Source organism: Mytilus californianus, unplaced genomic scaffold, assembly GCF_021869535.1.
Source record: "Mytilus californianus isolate M0D057914Y unplaced genomic scaffold, xbMytCali1.0.p SCAF_4, whole genome shotgun sequence".
NCBI classification, from domain to species: domain Eukaryota; kingdom Metazoa; phylum Mollusca; class Bivalvia; order Mytilida; family Mytilidae; genus Mytilus; species Mytilus californianus.
This window is the reverse complement of record NW_026262690.1, coordinates 7,381,254-7,403,333: the sequence shown is the minus strand read 5'-3', so window position 1 is coordinate 7,403,333 and position 22,080 is coordinate 7,381,254. Positions and strand designations below refer to the sequence as shown.

At 31.1% G+C, this 22,080-nt stretch overlaps 1 protein-coding gene across 2 annotated transcripts in view; it reads right to left on the bottom strand.

Moving 5' to 3' along the window:
• Positions 1-635: 635 nt before the first annotated feature.
• LOC127737378 (elongation factor G, mitochondrial-like) overlaps positions 636-22,080 on the bottom strand; it is a 36,384-nt gene continuing 14,939 nt past the window's right edge. For both annotated transcript variants that reach the window (XM_052247995.1, XM_052247996.1), the window contains exons 7-19: positions 21,252-21,328; positions 20,075-20,232; positions 16,568-16,649; positions 13,860-14,000; positions 13,567-13,668; positions 12,932-13,126; positions 11,888-11,970; positions 11,113-11,182; positions 10,370-10,462; positions 9,716-9,791; positions 7,157-7,225; positions 4,057-4,217; positions 636-1,463 (exon numbers count right to left, since the gene is read on the bottom strand). In XM_052247995.1, the coding sequence (XP_052103955.1) occupies positions 1,287-1,463; positions 4,057-4,217; positions 7,157-7,225; positions 9,716-9,791; positions 10,370-10,462; positions 11,113-11,182; positions 11,888-11,970; positions 12,932-13,126; positions 13,567-13,668; positions 13,860-14,000; positions 16,568-16,649; positions 20,075-20,232; positions 21,252-21,328 (1,484 nt within the window). In that variant the 3' untranslated portion in view covers positions 636-1,286. The remainder of the gene's footprint in view (positions 1,464-4,056; positions 4,218-7,156; positions 7,226-9,715; positions 9,792-10,369; positions 10,463-11,112; positions 11,183-11,887; positions 11,971-12,931; positions 13,127-13,566; positions 13,669-13,859; positions 14,001-16,567; positions 16,650-20,074; positions 20,233-21,251; positions 21,329-22,080) is intronic.

Below are 22,080 nucleotides of genomic sequence, written 5' to 3'. Positions count from 1 at the left end.
AACAGATATGGGCTGAGCTTAATATCATGTTTCCAACAGCAATGGGCTGAGCTGAATATCATGTCTCCAACAGTAATGAACTGAGCAAAATATCATGCCTCCAACAGCAATGGGAAGTGCTCAATATCATGTCTCCAGCAGCAATGGGCTGAGCTAAATATCATGTCTCCAACAGCAATTGGCTGGGCTTAATATCATATCTCCAACAGCAATGGGCTGAGCTGAATATCATATATCCAACAGCTATAGGCTGAGCTTAATATTATGTCTTCCATAACTGTTTTGAGCTTAATATCATCTAGGTTTATAGATACACTGTACAAGTAAAATAGTTAAAAAATAACTTTTACGTACATTATTTAGACAATATAACATTCCAATGTCAATAGGTTTTTTAAAACAATTTCCTGATTCTCATCCTGTGAGTGAAACTTATACAGGGGAAATTGGCCATACCATTTTGTTCTGTTTGAAAGATATGAACAAAGTCTTAACTGTCAAATCTTAAGATTCTAAAACTGAAAGAAAAAGTGAAAGTTTTGTGCTTCAGTTTTGACATGTAATAACTCCTTTGACCTTTCTGACCAGATGGGATAAATATGCTGCTACGTAGGTATTAGTAACAAACAACACTAAACAAATAAATAGTTTAATCATAAAATCAAGGATGAAACTAATGACAATGAGACTGATGATATTGGGTTCAAAATTTGTCGTGAAATACAATTTTTACAACATAAGAATGCAAAGAATGTCATTTATTATTATTATTATATTTTGAAATAGCATAACAACAAAAGTTTTAAGCTTCTAAATCAATACCCAATTCTCAAAAGATTTGTTTTATTTTACCTTTCTCTTCTTGGGGGTAATATTTTCAAATACAACTTAAAAAGTGAAAAAGTAAAAAACTCAACCAATATTAAAAATAAGTAATAATTAACATAAAAACTGATGAAACAGTCCTCAATCTTTTACATAAACCCCATAATGACCATATGTCTTCGGTCAGTGTTCTGAAATACAAGCCATAACGACTATGTGATCATGTTTGATCAGTTTAAATGTCATAAAATCCACACTAACCAAGTGTCAGACTCACTGTAATAAATCATAGTTCTTGCTTAAAAACCACTCTGACTATGAGCCAGACCAACTGTGAGCAGTCAAAAGTTTTGTCATAAAAACCACCATGACTGCCTCAGAACAGAACATGGTCCATATCACTGATCGTACAAACAAACAAGTTAATTTAAAAATTATTTGATTCTAATTATAAATGTGTATCAATTTTTCTTTTTAGTTTTAGTTTTTTCTAGACTGTCCTGATAATCTTGTATAAGTGTTTCTTGTGTAGCTGGAGTAGCAGGACAATATTTACTGAATTCCATCACAAATTCTCCTTTTCCTTGAGTCATTGATCTTAACTCCGTCGAAAATCCAAACATTTCATTCAAAGCAACCTGAAAAATATTAACAACATTATTATTCTTCTATTGATTCAAAGAAACCTAAATATTACAAACAAAAATTGTATTATTTTATTGATTCAAAGCAACCTAAAAAATTATAAACAAAATTTAATTCTTTTATTTATTCAAAGCAACCTGAAAAATAAAAACAAAATTCTTATTACTGTGAAAGTATTTTTATTCGTGGGTATCAATTTTCGTGGTTTGAGCAAAAGTTGCATGTTCGTGGGTTCTTAAATTCGTGGATTTTAGTTTTTTGAAAGAACAAAAATTGGATGAATAATTTGAAGCCATCTAAAACGAAAAGATGTGAAAATAATCATATTATGTTGATTTATAATAATTTCTTGGACATTGCAAAATATGGTGTTCATTTTCACCTACTTGTTCGTCTTTCATTACTGATAACATTCATCTACCTTTTAATAAGTTAATTGCTTTCTGAATTAAGCCGATTCATCTATTCTTACAAATTGTCTCGATAAAAGGAAATTGTAAAGTAAACATTTTAATTATTGCACATGTGTAATTAGAAGTGATGACACTTATTAACCGGAGATTGTTTGATCAACAGATTAACGGTCACCGAAGGTGTTAATTGGGCCATAAACATGTCACTTAAAAAAACGGTTACCGGTACATAAAAAAAGCTCCAAATGTACTCTGACTTGAAGAAGCATTTCTTATGAAATTATTCAATTTTCGTATGAGAATTATGAGGATATAACATGAACACTTCATCATCGCATATCATCACCGGAAGTCTGTCTTTTATCGATCAAAACTATTTTGTGTTCAGAAGAATTAAAAGGTTAAAACTTATGGTATTGGGGATCTTTCCATGTCCTGATTTGGACCGACAACAGTTATATTTTGTTGGACACTTAAATTCGTGGATAAAGCCATCCACGAAAACCATGAAAATTGTTATCCCACGAATAAAAGTACTTTCATAGTATTCTTTTTTAGAATAGAAAAAAAATAAGAAGTTCCATTTGTGCAAAATGTCTTTTTCATTTCAGCTACATGCACTAGTTTGTTCAACATAATACCTGAGTCTAAGAAAGGACCTTTATTATTCTCAACAGCATGTCATTATTTTATACAGTCGTGAATTAGTAAATGCAAACTTAGTTATTGTATAAAGTCTTGTATTTCTCTTTTGTCAAAATCAAAAAGAACTTTCTGTTATCCTACAAAATCAGTAATATCCTATGATTTGTACAAAATGGGGGGTAAAAAATTTCATTGACTTAAAAGAGGGTGGAAGGATCTTTTTCAGGAATTTGGGTTTGAGCCATTTAAATGGCGTTAATTCAGGAATTCTAATCATTTCATGATGCAGGAAGGGACACATTATTTTCGGAGGAATTTGTGATTTGGCATTTATTTTCACTAGAATTCAGGATGAAACCCTCTCCTACCCCATATTAGATTTACAAATTTATTAAATTTAAAAGCCACAACTCTACAATCTTTATAATTGAAAGAATCTTGTTCTCATTTATCTTTTCATTACACAAGATTTTATTAAAGCTTACTTAGAGTATCATATATGATGTTGAACAGATCTGTTTTTGATGAATTTATATGAAAATAAGATGTAAGATTGTCAATGAGACAACTATGCACCACAGACCACAGAAAGTGAATGTAAGCAACCATATGTTACTGTAAGAACTTCAATAATGAGCAAAAGCCATACCGTAAAGAAACTATTAAAATACCCCACATGACAATTTTAACAAGAAAACCAGCAGCCTGATTTAAGTTCAACAACTCTACACCAAAAATTTCGAAAGGGTTAAACTGGCAAAGTAGCTTGGTAGCTATTGTCTATTTTACATGTATCAAGGTCTGGAATCAAATGGTTCAAAATTATCAACATGGTCAAAACACTGAACAGTGACATTTTACTGTTCTATAGTTTCAACATAATATCAAGACAATGCTACACCAACAATTCCAAATATTACTTGTTAAAAAAATATCCTAAATGATACAAAAAGTTAAGTGACTAACAAGATATATTGGAATGGTTAATTTTGTTTGGAATATTGTGTGGTGTATACTTACAATGTAGTATTTAACTGTTCACTGACTACAACCTATCTATCTGACTCAGATGCATTCATGTGACTAATCAACTTCTAACTATGACATTAATTATGCTAAACAAAAAACCCTATCTTATTGAGAGATATATATAGCAGAAACCTGATCCTTAATTTGGATCAACAAAAGTAAAAATAGATAACAGCAAAATACAGCTTATTGTTACTGATCCTTAGATTATGTAAATTTTGAGTTATTTAACATTGAAAATGAGGCTCATCATTATATAATTCTTTAATGGGTCGCTTTCAAACTTATTATACTCAACGTTGGTTTAATTTACTTGTTTTCATAAAAAATTATCAAATATTGGCAAATGAGAGAATAAAAACTCTAACTTTATTCATTCAACCATGGCTAAAGTAAACATACAACTCAGCACATCTTTCTTCACAATAGAGAGTAAAAATTAAACTAATCAGATATTACCTCACAATACAGAGTAAAAATTCAACTAAGCACATATTACCTCACAATACAGAGTAAAGTATCCTTCGTTAGCATCTGTTCCAATGATAACACCATTCCTCTTGGTGATACACTGCATGGTTGTTCCTTGGTATTCTGCTGGACAGTTGACCTCTACTAACATAACTGGTTCTAGAACATTCCAAACACCTTCAGTAAAACCTATAATAAATGATACACAGGACTGAATCAGTGTTTTCAATAAGTTTACAATATTCTTGTAAATGTGCCTAGATCTTCCTAGTAATGCCAGTACTCTTGATACGGAACTAAACTTAGAATAAGTAGTAATGTACAAAAAAAGACAATTTTCTTATTCTACCACAGGAATTATAAAATGTAAACCGTGATAAGTATACCATTTTTTTTAAGGCTTGAAAAGTAAAAAATAAAAACACTATGAACAATGCTCTGGCTCATTTTTTCTGAAAAAGTTTTCAGAATATTTGAATGTCACAGGTTTCTAACAAGAATATGGGTCAATAGGATATCATGTCCTGCTTGTACTATCTTATGTCCATGTTCAGTGAAAGGTGAAATCTAGGTCAAATTTGCAACATGTCACATAATTTTTAAAGTTCACCATGCAATGAACATGACAATTGTGTATGAAGTTTGCTGTTGATGTGAGCAATGCTCCATGGTAAACTCCTGTAACCAAGACCTTCAGCCTGAGAATGTAATGATTTCCAGCTAACATATGTCTATGTTCATTGAACTGTGTAATTTGGGTCAAAAACATAATTTGACTTATAACAATAATAAAATTCTCTGCTGGGCACAGCTTGATACGACCGCAGAGGTCGAACCCTGAACAGTTGGGGCAAGTATGGACACAACATTCAAGCTTGATACAGCTCTGAATTTGGATTGTGATTAAATATTTGACACAGCAAAGGTTTCTGACACAGAATGAATGTTGTCTAAGAACTTAACATTTTTTAATTTACCTATTATGGTCCAATATCTAAAATCTAAATACATGGTTAGATTCAGCATATCAAAGAATCCAAAGAACTAAATTTTTGATGAAATCAAACAAAGTTGAATTTTGGACCCTTTTGACCTCAATGTGGACCAATTCGATAATGGGGCCCAAAAATCAAAATACATGGTTAGATTCAGCATATCAAAGAACCGCATATATTCAATTATTGTTGAAATCAAACAAAGTTTAATTTTGGACCCCAACTTGGACCAACTTGAAAACTGGGCCCATAATCAAAAATCTAAACACATGTTTAGATTCAACATATCAAAGAACCCCAAGAATTCAATTTTTGTTAAAAGTTTAATTTTGGACCCTTTGGACCTTAATGTAGACCAATTTAAAAAAACAGGACCCAAAATTAAAAATTTAAATACACGGTTAGATTTGGCATATCAAAGAACCCCAATAATTCAATTTTTGATGAAATCAAACAAATTTTAATTTTAGACCCTTTTGACCTCAATATGAACCAATTTGATAGCGGGGCCCACAAATAAAAATTCTAAATACATGGTTAGATTCAGCATATCAAAGAACCCCATATATTCAATTTTTGTTGAAATCAAACAAACTGTAATTTTGGACCCCAATTTGGACCAACTTGAAAACTGGGCCCAAAATCAAAAATCTAAATACATGTTTAAATTCAGCATATCAAAGAACCCCATATATTCAATTTTTGTTAAAATCAAACTAAGTTTAATTTTGGACCCTTTGGACCTTAATGTAGACCAATTTGAAAACTGGACCCAAAATTAAAAATCTAAATACACGGTCAGATTCGGCATAACAAATAAATAAATGTGGTCAAAGATTTTACAAATCTAATGTGCCATACTGTGCAATTAAAGATTACTTCTTGAAATTTTGAGAAAACAAAAAATTTTTGAAGAATAATTCTTTTTAATTTCTGAAATCTGAAATGAGAAAAAATTGACCCCCCACAATTTCTCTTTACCCCCCCCCCCCCCTCTTTTTCCCCCAAAAAATTCTTTCCCTCCAGATATGGTCATAATCTCAATTCAAATTTCCTATGGAGTTTGCAACCATAATTACCCAATTAAATTTACCATAGTGCTAACATAATCTATTTTATAATAGAATTTAAAATATGGTGTCAAATCTTTCATATGGATTTTTTTGGTAAAAAAAAAAATATGCAACATTTGCAGATATTTTTACTGGTCTTCCTTTATAAATATGCATTTCTTTAAACATAATTTAAAAGCAGTGTAAGGGAAGTAATCAAAACGTTGTATTTGGATTACCTCCTTTACACCGTTTTAAATTGTCTTAATTGTTCATTAACCATTACTTTATACATAATAAAAGCAGTGTAAGGGAGGTAATTCAAATGATATATTTGATTTATCTCCCTTACACTGCTTTAAATTATGTTTTGTACTAAAGTATTTGTCCATTAACCAGGACAACCTTGTTTTCCCCCTTTTTTTGCCCCTAATTCCTAAACGGTTTGAGCCATAACCCCCCAAAGCAAATCCTAACCATCCCTTTGTGGTATGGAAACTTGTGGTATAATTTCAGAGAGATCCATACACCATTCCACAAGTTATTGTCTGGAAACTAGAAAATGCTTATTTTTGGCCCCTTTTTGGCCCCTAATTCCTAACTGTTGGTATCATAACCCCCAAAATCAATCCCAACCTTCCTTTTGTGGTATTTAACCTTATGGTAAAATTTCATAGAGATCCATTCACTTAAACTAAAGTTATAGTGCGAAAACCAATGTGTCTTCGGACGACGACGACAACTCCGGACAACAACGACAAAGACGATGACACCAACGTCATACCAATATACGACCGCAAAAAATTTTGTGGTCGTATAAAAAGTTCATAATTAATATGTGTACTATCTTTCAAGTTTATGTGACCACATCTTCATAGTAAAGTACCTTAATCCAAAACGTTTATCTGATACTGGACATACGAACACACAAGATCAGAAAATATACAATGAAAGACTACTGTTTGATTAGCCTAATAAAGACTAGCATCTTTATAAGTTGGTTTCACATATTTAAAAAAAAACCACCTGCAATATGAAAAAGGGAGATCAAGGCTGAAATAGTTATATATCGTGTACTTACATTCCTGAGTAGCATAATATGCAGCTTGTTCAAAGGACCAGTCACTGGAATCCACTATGTGATGGGCTCCTAAAATTAAAAGTACAAAAATGTGATTACATTGTCTAAGGATTGATACCTTTGTATGTAATGTAAAGTACACAACAGTGATAACATTGTCTAATGTTTGATACCTTTGTATGTAATGTAAAGTACACAACAGTGATAACATTGTCTAATGATTGATACCTTGGTATGTAATGTTAAGTACACAACAGTGATTGCATTGTCTAATGATTGGTACCTTGGTATGTAATGTAAAGTACACAACAGTGATTACATTGTCTAATGATTGGTACCTTGGTATGTAATGTAAAGTACACAGCAGTGATTACATTGTCTAATGATTGATACCTTTGTATATAATGTAAAGTACACAACAGTGATTACATTGTCTAATGATTGGTACCTTTGTATGTAATGTAAAGTACACAACAGTGATAACATTGTCTAATGATTGATACCTTGGTATGTAATGTTAAGTACACAACAGTGATTACATTGTCTAATGATTGGTACCTTGGTATGTAATGTAAAGTACACAACAGTGATTACATTGTCTAATGATTGATACCTTTGTATATAATGTAAAGTACACAACAGTGATTACATTGTCTAATGATTGGTACCTTGGTATGTAATGTAAAGTACACAGCAGTGATTACATTGTCTAATGATTGGTACCTTGGTATGTAATGTAAAGTACACAACAGTGATTACATTGTCTAATGATTGGTACCTTTGTATGCAATGTAAAGTACACAGCAGTGATTACATTGTCTAATGTTTGATACCTTTGTATGTAATGTAAAGTACACAACAGTGATAACATTGTCTAATGATTGATACCTTGGTATGTAATGTTAAGTACACAACAGTGATTGCATTGTCTAATGATTGGTACCTTGGTATGTAATGTAAAGTACACAACAGTGATTACATTGTCTAATGATTGGTACCTTGGTATGTAATGTAAAGTACACAGCAGTGATTACATTGTCTAATGATTGATACCTTTGTATATAATGTAAAGTACACAACAGTGATTACATTGTCTAATGATTGGTACCTTTGTATGTAATGTAAAGTACACAACAGTGATAACATTGTCTAATGATTGATACCTTGGTATGTAATGTTAAGTACACAACAGTGATTACATTGTCTAATGATTGGTACCTTGGTATGTAATGTAAAGTACACAACAGTGATTACATTGTCTAATGATTGATACCTTTGTATATAATGTAAAGTACACAACAGTGATTACATTGTCTAATGATTGGTACCTTGGTATGTAATGTAAAGTACACAGCAGTGATTACATTGTCTAATGATTGGTACCTTGGTATGTAATGTAAAGTACACAACAGTGATTACATTGTCTAATGATTGGTACCTTTGTATGTAATGTAAAGTACACAGCAGTGATTACATTGTCTAATGATTGGTACCTTTGTATGTAATGTAAAGTACACAACAGTGATTACATTGTCTAATGATTGATACCTTTGTATATAATGTAAAGTACACAGCAGTGATTACATTGTTTAATGATTGATACCTTGGTATGTAATGTAAAGTACACAACTGTGATATTATTGTATGTTAAGTACACAGCAGTGATTACATTGATTGCTGATAGGTACCATTGTATTTTAAGGACCTGTTCAATAGTTGGTTGATAGTTATGGAATATCTGTTTCACAGATGACTACAGATAATGATTGTTGTCTTTTGGTCATTTTTCTTTTATTTGCCAATGCACTTTCAGTTTGTTTTCGACCTATGAGTTTGATTATCTCTTTGGTATCTTTCACCTCTGTTGTATATATTTTTAAGTACACAAATATTTAATATTGTGATAGGCAGCGGCATGGTAAAGCACAAACTTGTGATAACATTGTATATACTGTAAATTCAGAAATTATTGCGTGCATTTATTTTTGCGATTTTTCAAAAATGCACAAGAATGCGATTTAAATTATTGCGATTTCAGAAAAATCTACAAACAGATCTATGTTTCAGTTATCAAAATGCGAGTTTTTATTATTGCGATACTCACCCAGTCGCATTATTCGCATTAATAAAAACCTCGCAATAATTTCTGAATTTACAGTAGTGTAAAGTACACAATTGTTTTAATATTGTAATATAGGAACCAGTTAAATTCAGTTCAGTTTCTTGTATGTAGTGGAGCACTACATCTACCCAAGAGTATCATGTTGTAAACTTAGTTCAGAATAAAAATAACTACACCCATTTAAGAGAAAACCTGTATCGTAAAATATTGTAAAAATCACATCTGGGATAACATTATATGTTATGTAAAATTCATAATTGTAAAATATTGTATGATAGGAAACTGTACACAACTTGGATAAAATTTCTGATGATGAGCACCTGTAATGTAGAGTAAACAATTATAATAGCAGATTTTATGATAGTGTTTGACTAGAGGAAGATTTCTGAAGTCTTTCGATACAACATTGAATTGTAAACTGATAAGAAATGACTTACCATCCACTAAGGTAAACTTTACACCAGCCACTTTATTTCCTGTCAAATAGCCTTTCTCACAAGCTCTAAGGAAACCCTACAAATAAAAAAAACCATTTTTGTTTCAAGTAAAGTGAGAAGATATCAAATGGCATTTTTTTGGCATGTTGTATTTGAACATCAAAATCATAATTCTGTCAAAAAACATCCCTAAAATGTTCAAAAGACATTCTTATGTAAGAAATCAAAAACTATATACTTTAGAAATTATTGCATGCATCTATGATTGTGATTTTTGAAGAATGGACAAAAATGCTAGATTAATTATTGCGATTGCAGGAAAATCTGTATACAGCTATATGTATCAGATATGAGAATGCATAATTCTCATTACTAAAAACCTCCCAATAATTTCAGAATTTACAGTATTCACTTTAGAACTTGAAACTTCATACATCTAAGGAAAACCTGCAACTTATACAAATTTGACTCATTCTGAAATGTTTCTATAAATATTTAGATGTGAAAAAAAACCAAGGATATTTCAACACAGAATGTCTTAATATACAAAAATGTGGACTAGATTAAAATACCTATTTGGATAAGGATTTTGCTCACATTTAAATTTGATGTGCATCTTTCTCATTTGACATTACATTGAATATAAATACATACCCGTTTTATTGAGGAAATAAAATTCTTTGGAACATTTGTTCCCACTGTCTTGTCTAAAAATTCTAGTTTCGTGTTTGCCTCTGGTGGTAAGGGCTGAAAAAAATATCACTTTTAAAATAAGAAATCAAGACGCACTAGGAGAGCAAAACCATTTTAGGGTTAGTCTGACATATCTTTGGAAACTGCATGAACCTCACCATAGATTATAAAGTTTGACAAGAATGCTATGGATACACATCAAATTTTCTAATTTTTAACAAATAGAACATGTTTTGGTGGTAAGCTGTCTGTATTTCTTCATGTGTATCTCAGACTAGCTGATCTCCATAAAACCAATATCTCTACTAATACATTAATCAACCTATAACTCTACAACAGAGGTGTTTACCCCTATTTAAGTCTATCAGTAGTATTAACCATTTCTCAGTATTTTTCAGTTGTATCACTGGTGAGGGCCACAATGCAAGTCCTGAACATCCTGAGCTGCCGGCTTTCGTAGCTGGCATCTTTTCATAATTTGAAACTACCTTTTGTTACATACTTTGAAAGATTGGTAAAACAGACGATTAATTAGAGGTGTTTCGAAAGTTGCTGAAATCTCTATCTCTATCACATTTTAACTCTTTCAGTACAAAAATTACCTCCATAGAACCAATAACTCTTTCAGCTCAATAAAACCAATAACTCTACCAGTACAATAATTACCTCCATAGAACCAATAACTCTACTAGTACAATAATTACCTCCATAAAACCTATAACTCTACCATACTCCCCTCTTCCTCCTGATTGCTTCTTATGTTGGTAATCAAAACTGAAAAATTATTTTATTTAACAAATAATTCATGTATAATAAAACCAATAATTCATGTCTCTTTGGGCTTAATACCAGATAATGGTATGTTCACTGTTTGGGAGATGACCACCTGGTCTATATTATACTTAAATGTCAAGGTGTTCACACAAACAACAAAGTTCTTAATTTACCATAAATCTGAAACAAGTTTTCTAAATAATAATGTTTTATGATAAAACGTAAGTATGTAGAAAAGAATAATATTTCTATATTAGATAAATAAACAAATAAATCAGAATACTTTCAAAATGTTCCCTTAAGCTTCACAGACTGTGTGAGACCCTCATGGGTAGTCAATGTTGTGTAACATCCCGTAGTAGTACCTAAAGCTTTCTCTATATGGTTAGATTGGACTAGGCCAGGTGAATAAATCAAATTATACATGTTGAACTTTCCCCTTCAGATGACATATTAATTTCAATTAGGAATAGGTTATTTTCTATTCAGTATTAGAATCTAGATTTTCCTGTTTGTTGCATGAAGTTAATACTATCACATGGAAACAAGAGACAATGGAATCTGATCCAACCTTTTAAATTATAAATAACTTTAAATCTCTAAGAATAAAATTTTTCCATGTTCTACTCAAGATTCTTAATCTTATTTATGAATCTTATACCTTTAAAGTTCACCAAAACTATTGAAATAAGTTTATCTACTTACGCCATTTTCTCTACTACAGATTCTCTAAATGCTACTTTTGGTTTTCCAAGTGCCACTTTACAATTATATTCTCTTTCTAATCTCTACAAATAGTCACAAAAATACTAAAACTATTTAAACAAGATTATGTCCATAGTACACGGATGCCCCACTCGCACTATCATTTTCTATGTTCAGTGGACCATGAAATTGGGGTCAAAACTCTTATTTGGCATTAAAATTAGAAAGATCATATCATAGGGAACACGTGTACTAAGTTTCAAGTTGATTGGACTTCAACTTCATCAAAAACTACCTTGACCAAAAACTTTAACCTGAAGCGGGACAGATTGACGAACGGACAGACGGACGAACGAAAGAACGTACAAACAAACAAACGAACGAATGGATGCACAGACCGAAAAACATAATGCCCCTCTTCTATCATAGGTGGGGCATAAAAATACTCAAGAACACAAAAAATTACAATCTTATCCACCTAAAAGCATCTCTGGGTCCTGAAGGTCAAGGTATAAGTAGGCATTAAATATCAGCGTTAATATATTAATAAATATAATGCCTACCATGTTAAAATGAGCATAGAGCATGACATGACAAATTTGTTCCTTAATAAGGTAATTACGGAAATACTTTTAAAATGAAAGTACAAAAAAGTCTTTTATTAAAAAACATCTTGTGTGTTTGGAGTTCAAAAATTGTAATGATTTTAAATTTGATGGAAAAAGGCGTAAGTTAAATTTTTTTATGTTTTAAAATCCTTGCATTCACTTAAAGCAAAGAAACAATGTTTTTATTAGTGGATTGACTTTTGTATACTTTAAACAGAATATTGCATAACTGTTATAGAACTTGTTTTTAACCTCCCGGGGAAACTTCTATAAGAAACACAAATTTCAAGCTATAGATTTAAGACATGTGAAATAAATTCTGAACCATTGGTACAAAGTCATAGTCATCCCTCTACTTGTTCTTATACTAAAAATAGCTATCACTTATTGTAAAACCTACTGAAAGTTAAAGGCTGTGTGATCTGAATTTCCTTACCTGTGCATAAATATCCAGGTGAAGCTCTCCCATACCAGAACAAATAGTTTCCTTGGCCTCATCATCCCAGTACACATGATATGTAGGGTCTTCTCTACTAAATCTATTAATACCTTTGGAAAAGTTCTCTATATCTTTACTGTTAACTGGTTTTATGGACATTGAAATAACTGGATCAGGTACAAACATAGATTCCTGTAATCACAAACATAATCAAGTTAAAAATCCTGTAATCACAATCATGATCATGTTAAAATTTCAGAAATCACAATCATAATCATGTTACAATTCCTGTAATCACAAATATAATCATGTTAAAATTCCTGTAATCACAAATATTATTATGTTACAAAAGTACTTTATTTCGTCATACCAGATGAACAGTACTTCTCCAAAGATTGAGGTCTGTTTTAATACAGAAAAGGCACTATATTTCTTCACTGATCATTGTTCTTTTAATTCTATGTGTTTTCCAGTAACATATCTGATCCTGACCCTTAAAATGAAACAAACCAAAAGTCATGGAACTTCTAAAAATGTTAGAGTTGAGCAAACAAACCATTTACATGATACATATATTTTACACATTTAAAACACACACACAATTATAAGAAATTAAAATTAAGTTAGCTTACCAGTGAAAGGTTAGAAGTTCCTTTTGATACAAATGTGTCACCTCCAGCACATTCTACACCAAATAAAGCTACAATATCTCCTGCATAGGCCTCAGTTATATCCTAAAACAAACATTGTATAGTTTAAACATGCTCAGACATAAATTATAAATATAAAATGAGATTGTTTAATCTGCCATGTACCCCGTATATTTATAGTGAATTTGAGCTTTAAAACAGATATTGACTTTAATAATTAAAAGAAGGGAAAAACTCTTTATGAGAAGATTCTTTGAACAAGAAATTTCACTAACCTCCATCTCATCTGCGTTCATTCTGACTAAGCGGGAAACTTTTGTCTTTTTATTTGTTCGTGCGTTAATAATGACATCACTGCCTTTCTTGATTCCACCTTGATAACATCTCATATATGTCAACTGTCCATACTTTCCAGCCTAAAATAAATCTCATATTATATGACAAGCCATTTTCCAGCCTAAAATAAATCTCATATGTCAACAACAAGGATCCGGAAATTTTTTCACACAATTACGGTCATTTTGAGATGATTGAAAAGTTGGCGCCTCTTTTCAAATTGTCGATGTCAAACTAGATTCATAGCATCAACAAACTTGAATTGCTGTTTCATCGCATTTACTAAGTTAATTTCTTACCATTTTTCTAAAACCTTCAAGAACAGTTTAGGGAAGGCAACAGTTTAAAATTGAAATGATTTTAATGACTCAAAATGGTTAATTTCACAGACATTGCTATCGTTTCTTTTGATTTGACGAAATTAAAACCGGAAGTTTTGCGATAATATTAAAGTACGGATGATTTCGGATTCATTTCCGGGATTCGTTTTGTTTATCAAATTGACAGGAAATCACCGGATTTTTAATTTTATTACCTTTAAAAGTGTTTGAATATAACAGATAATAGTTGCACTCATTTACTTTAGCATGAAAGCAATTTACATGTTACGATTAAATGATTAATTTGCTTAAGACAATTTCACGCATGCGTATTACATAGTAAATAAAGCACATGTGTTACCCGTGAAAAAAACGCTTTTTTCTTCATAAACTAAATCAAGGTTTAATTTTTAAATCAGAATTAATGATTGTCTTTGCTGAAAAGTAATTAAATAATGAATACACTTGTCAGGGAATTTTAATTTCTTTAAGATATTATTCTGAGCTTGTGATCAATGTCAGGTGTGAATAAAAAACACAGGTAAAAAGTAATTAGAGGTCATTAGCCAATGTTCCCGGAGGCATTGATATAGTTATTAGGAGGGCCCTCAGGATTATCAAACTATACTGGAGTGGCAGTTTTATTACAGGAAAGGGATTATTAACAAAAACAAGTGATCACAAGTGCAAAATGGGGATTCAGAAATCCGATTTCAAACATTGAGTCAATGAAATGACCGAAATTATTTCTGTAAAAAAATATAATTTGTCCTAAATGCCAATTACTCGTTTAGGACATATAGCTTTCAGTTTAGGACATGACTGGCAAATATGACCGTTTCCGGACCCTTGGTCAACAAGCCATTTTCCAGCCCAAAATAAACCTCATATGTCAACTGGCAAGATTTTCCAGTCTACAATTAATCTCATATACTGTATATTGGATTATTTTCGATTATTTTAGCGGATAATAGAAAAGTGCGAAAATAAATTCCGTGAAAATTTATGCATACATACGGTACTTTCTAACAGCTAAACGATCTTTTTCGGGTCGGCGGGTCAATAACGGCATAAGGTACTCTGTCAGGTATTTACGTTTATTAATTAGTGTCAAATTATATTAGAGTTGCAAGTCACTCTTAATTATTTTATAACCTAATTAGTACATCAAAGGTCCGGTCAATTTCGTAACTAATCAATCTTAACATTTACAAGAAGTTTGTACACCTGTGACATATATCTAAGTTACCGGTATTCTATTGATTAACTGTATCAAAATATAATCAATAAATAGAACATCATGCAGGCAAAACAATCAGTTGACCATACCAATAGACACTTGTTTGTCAATTTTTACAACTTTTGAACTACAACCATTTCAGTATCCACCAAAATATTTAATTGGGATGTAAGACTCTGCCAAAATTTTTTCGTATACTTTGTTGCTCCTAAATCGCGAAATTTTACACCTGCGAAAAACTCGCTATACAGTTATATGACCTCTGGCCAGGTTTCCAGTCTACAATAAATCTCATATGTCAACAGGCCAGACTTTCCAGCCTAAAATAAATCTCATATGGCAACTGGCCATACTTTCTAGCAAATCTAATATATGTCAACTGTCCATACTTTCCAGCCTAAAATAAATCTCATATGTCAACTGGCCATACTCTCTAGCAAATCCCATGTATGTCAACTGTATATACTTTCCAGCTTAAATAAATTTCATATTTGTCAACTGGTCACTTCCCACCATAAAATATAGTCCATAAATGTCAACTGGCCAGACTTTCCAGTCTACAATAAATCTTATATATGTCAACTGGTCAACTTTCCAGCTGAAAATAAATACCCTAAAAAATCTTTCTGTAAAACCAACTCCTTCTGAACTGATGATGCTATTTAGATAAAGGGTAATTTGATTTAAAAGAGATGAAATACTGTTTTTTTTTCGACAATGTATATTTCAACTGGAATATGTGTCCATAGGACATCTAACCCTGCTCAAACTATCACATTTCCATGTTTATTGAACCAAGAAAACGGAGTCAATAACCAAAATTTTGCAAATTTAAAAAAAGTTTACATCATGATAAACATGTGCACTAAGTAACCGAAACCTCATGGTAAATTGCATAAAACCAAAACTTTAACCTGATAAGGGAATGACAAACAAATGGGTAGACTGAACCAAACCAGAAAACCATATGGAAAACTATTGTAGCAAGGGTACAAAAAGATTTAAACATTGGCTAAGACATTCATGATAAACAAAACTTAAATGCAACCAGCCGTTTTATATTGTTCTTCATTATATTGAATCTTACTTCAAGTTTAAATGCTAAACCAATAAACGGTTTGTCCTGGTTCCTGTCTGGGTTCATCAATACCTTCTCAGGATTTTCTATTCTACAATATAAAAAAAATGATAAGCATCAAATACTCTATTCTATTTGTTCTTTTTTCTATTCTGGTTCAACTTTATATTTCTGTAAACACTTTGTGCCAGATGAACGTGTTTAGATTCATAATTTTTCAAGACTTACCTTATTTCTATAAAACCATGCTACTTTTAAATCACAATTTGCAAAATTTCTTTTCGATTTTAACCTTTTTCAGGAAATACAACTAGAGGCTCTAAAGAGCCTGTGTTGCTCACCTTGTCCATGTGCATATTCAACAAAGGACACTCTCCAACATTGTAGACAAGAATAGAATTCATGACAAAAATCTCTGTTTTGTTGATATAGTATTGCTGGTCATTTAGTCTGTTTAGTTTCTCTCTATCTTCTTTAGTTTTTTGCTCAAAACACAAAAGAGGGTAAAAAAAAATCCTTACTTCAGGGCAATCACTCCTATAAAAGAGTGACCGTCTACTAACTATATCGGCAAAATTTGACATAGTAGATCTTGCCTTGCTGATCATTTTTGTGATTTAAAGTGTCTATTTATCTATTATAATTTTTATCATATAAGGCAAAATGCAAAAAAAATGGTAAAACTTGTCATTAAAGGGCAATAACTCCAATAAGGAGTCCTCGGACAATTTCCTCCATATTGTCTTAATTGTAGATCTTGTCTTGCTATATTTTTTTGCTTTTTTAAATTTCTATCTATCTTTTATAATTTTTAAGATATAAGGCAAAAATTCAAAAAAATGGTAAAAATTGTCATCAAAGGGTAATAACTCTAATAAGGAGTCAACTGGCAATTCTGATTTAGATCTTGTCTTGCTGATCATTTTTGCAATATAAAGTTTCTCTCTATCTATTATAGTTTTCAAGATGATATGCAAAAATGGAAAAAAAACGTAAAATTTGTCATTTAAGGGCAACAACTCCTATAAGAAGTTGTCTGACAGTTTTGACCTATATGAACAATTGATAGAGCTCAACATTCTGAACATATATCTGCTCTTGTCAGATTTTCTCTATCTATAACGGTTTTCAAAATAAAAGACAAAACTTGCATTTTACCCCTATGTTCTATTTTTAACCATGTCGGCCATCTTGGTTGGCAGGCAAGGTCATCAGACACATTTTTAAAACTAAATACCCCAATGATGATTGTGGCCAAGTTTTGTTAAATTTGGCCCAGTAGTTTCAGAGGAGAAGATTTTTGTAAACGTTAACAGAAAAGCTCACTTGGCACTTCGGGCCAGGTGAGCTAAAAATGGGATATCTGTTCTAATTGTCATAATATATTTGTATATTCTGTTACTCTCATGTATTGTATATATCTTTTTTTTGTCATAGCATTATATGGTTCTTGCAAATAAAGTATTCATTCATTCATTCAAAGACAGGTTGAAATGCATAATTATCTCCCACTGGTTAATCACGTGATAATATATTGGTAAATAAATCTAGCCTATTTCTTAAGTACATCTATTAGCACAAGATTAGATGTTTTCAACAACATACTGCATGTCAAAAATAATTTTTATAAATTCTCAGTTTTGTATAAAGTTGTAAAAACATAAAATACTGATTTGTAAACTATTAAAAATTTGTAAGGGTTCCACGTAACCCAGTGTCTCGCCTACTTTTTCTGTTAATCGCAGGCTCAACAAAAATGAGGAAGTAAATCAATAAAAATATTCCTCTTGATACTATCTTTTGATTGTAAGCTTCTGTCCAAGTTTGGTAAAAATCCAGGATAGTTTATGAGTCTAATAAATGTTTAAAAACTTTAACTGCAGACTGAATGTAATGTTAACTGGAAGAAAACAAAATTTCCTTCTAGATACTAGCATTTGATCATAAACAAGCTTCTGTCCAAGTTTTGTACAAATCCAAAATAGTACAAGAAAGTTATTAAAATTTTAAAAACTTTAACCACAGAGTGAATGTGTTGTTTCCTGGCAGAAAATCTAAGTCCATTTAAAAGTAAAATACTGAAAAAATGGATTTATTTTTTTACAAAATTTCCTTCTAGATACTAGCTTTTGATCATAAACAAGCTTCTGTCCAAGTTTGGTACAAATCCAAAATAGTATAAGAAAGTTATTAAAATTTTAAAAACTTTAACCACAGAGTGAATGTGTTGTTTCCTGGCAGAAAATCAAGTCCATTTAAAAGTAAAATAAGGAAAAAATGGATTTTTTTTTTTACAAAATTTATTTCTGGATACTATCTCATGATCATAAACAAGCTTCTGTCCAAGTTTGGTAGAAACCCAGGATAGTTTAAGAAAGTTATTAAAATTTTAAAAACTTTAACCACAGAGTGAATGTAATATTTCCCAGCAGAAAAACTAAGTCCATTTATAAGTAAAATACGGAAAAAATGGAATTTTATTTTTACAAAATTTACTTCTGGATACTATCTTATGATCATAAACAAGCTTCTGTCCAAGTTTGGTAGAAATCCAGGATAGTTTAAAAAAGTTATTAAAATTTCAAAAACTTTAACCACAGAGTGAATATTTGTGGACGCCGCAGACGGAATGTAGGATCGCTATGTCTCGCTTTTTCGACTAAAGTCGAAGGCTCGACAAAAAGCAATAAAACCACTGTTTCTTCACTTTAGTTTGCATCAAGTGTAAGTAAGAATTTGGAGTCATGAATTAATTTGTTTAATTCCTCTTTTTTTTTTATTAAACAATCATCTAGATTTCACAATAGAATGCTTTGTTTACCAGTATCTATCTATCTATCTATATTAAATGTATCTCATGATATCTTCATAGGTTAAAATCATATATAAGGATCTAAATGAAGTCAAATTATTGTCTTGAGAGTCAATATTGTACCAGGAATGTTTAATAGCTTAATTTGTCGAAAAATAAGATTTCAAGCAAAACATATTTTTATTATTTCAAGTTATATTGTGAAAAGCATGGTGAATGCCCATCATACCCATTTAAAAATTGTAATTGAGTAAAACCAATTGCCTCTTCAAATATTTGATTCAAAAAAGATATCTCAGCATGCCATTTGAATATTGTATAATTTATTTGAACATTTAACAGCAATGAAAAGGACTCCAAAAACAATAACAAATGGAAGACTGGATAATTTCACATTCAGATAAGATTTTCTATCCTCTGTGAACTAGACCAACCTTATCGGATCACATTAGAGTGTCTGTGTTCTGACAATCTTAAATACTTTCTAATGTTAATATTTTAACATTTTAGGTACGGTATTCTCCTGTAATATTTCAATTCCCTCTGTCTTAAGAAAAAACTTTTTACTATTCTTTCCCTCAAGTCTCCTTGGGTGTTTATAAGATTTTTCAAACTTCAAATATCTATCTGTAATATTTCAATTGCCTCTGACTTAAGTTACACCTTTTCTTATTAATTTTTTCCTCAGATTTTTAAAGCCTTACCCTTTAGAGTTATCCAAACAAAAGTTGTTTACTTCTGATGGGTTAGGTAAATAGTTTACAATACCATCTAACACAGGCTGTACACCTTTGTTCTTCAAAGCTGTCCCCACAAGTACAGGTGTAAAATCTCTTTTTATACATGCACGTCTTACTGCAGCCTACAAAATAATAAAAGATATAGTAAGGGATATCATTAGGATATAACTGGTGTTTTCCTACATATTCTGGTGAAAAGAAATATGTGCAGTGACAATTCATAAAACGTTCATAAGAAAAACATGTAATGATAATATGATCTTAGTTACACACAAATTCTATAGGTTTGATTGAAGAAAATAATAATTTAAAAGTGGAAGGATAGGATTTTGATGCATTATTATCTGCCCTTGCTACTGTATTGTATGCCCTTCGGCAGGTGCTAGGGGCTATCATGAACTTTTTACAACTTGGTGTGGATTACTGTATTATTTTTATTGCCTCATTGTCAATTTGTGATGAGGAACAGATATAAAAGAGCTGTTTCTTTGCATGTAGTTTTCTCAAGTGCAGGTAAGAATTTTGTGTCATTAACTTGAACACCATACCCCCTTGTTTTCAATAATAAACTTGTTGTAACAATTTCATATACTAATTATTGTAGATAAATCATGTACTGTTACTAAGAAAATGACCTAAGGCCAAATAAAATAATATTTTTTCTATGACCTTGTACTTGTATTTCTACTTAACTTTATAAAAACTCATTTTGTTAAATGAAGTGATTGATCAATTTAGATTTTTTGAGTCAACAATTTGAGTCATTCTTATTTGTTTTGAACAACCTCATTCACAAAAATTGTTTAAGTCATGCCCAAATACATCTAGCAAACACCAGAATTTTGTTTTTTATTATCAAACACTCTTATCAAGTTTATATCATAATTTTTTTCAAAAGAAGGGATTCATGAAGAAATTTGGATATCATTCCTTACACAAAAGTGCTTGTTTTGTACTTCAGTGAATTTGGTATTTATGACAGATATTTGGTAATCTCTGATATAAATTCATTTTCAATTCTTCTAGACTCAAGGTAATTTAAAAACTGTATAGTTACTTGTCTTTTGTGGACCTGTAGATTCTTTTATGGATTTTTTTTAACTTGAGCACTTAGCAATGGCAGCATAGATAGTCCACTTACCTGAAGCTCATCTTCAGTTGGTTGTCTCTCTTCCAGAAATATTTCTGCCAAATGTTCATCTACATTTACTACATGTTCTAAAATAAATATTGAGATGTGGAAAGTAGAAAGTGTCAAAAGAGGAAACACAGAATTTCTGTTCACTGATTTTAATATCTGCACAACATACCTCATAAATATTTCATCTTTTATGTTATAACCTATCTGTCAAACTATGTCAAGTAATATTATGCAGGAATCTAAATATATGAATTGATTTTTTTATTTTTGAAAAATTCCCACATCCATATTGGTTGTTTCCTTTTTAATAAACCAATTGTATACGACTCTCTATTCCAGAATGTGTATATTCTCAATGTTAATGTCTTTCTTTTCAGTGTAAATGAGAAGATTAAAAACAAAAGTTTGAAACACAGAATAATCTGTCTTGTACTATTAACTTTTACTGGACAACTTTTTTGTAATGAAGGTCATACTGTACTTAATTTGAATCAATGAATCAAGAAAATGTAGTCAATGTTAGGTGACCCCTGTCAGATGTACAGGAACACCTTACCGTTACTGAATAGACATTTACTCTGAGCACTTGAGAAGTGAATGACTCAGATGAAATTGTACACCTAACAGAAATGATTCTATAAATCAAATATAGTTCACCTAAATCGTTAAATCATTAAAACATAATGCTAATCAATACATAATAAAATATAAGTCAAGGCCTGGAGAAAATGGGGTAAGGGTTAGGTGACCTCTGATGGACATGTGCACCTAACAGTGAAACAAGATATAGTTTGTCTCATTACTCATAGTAACTGAAAAGTCAATCACT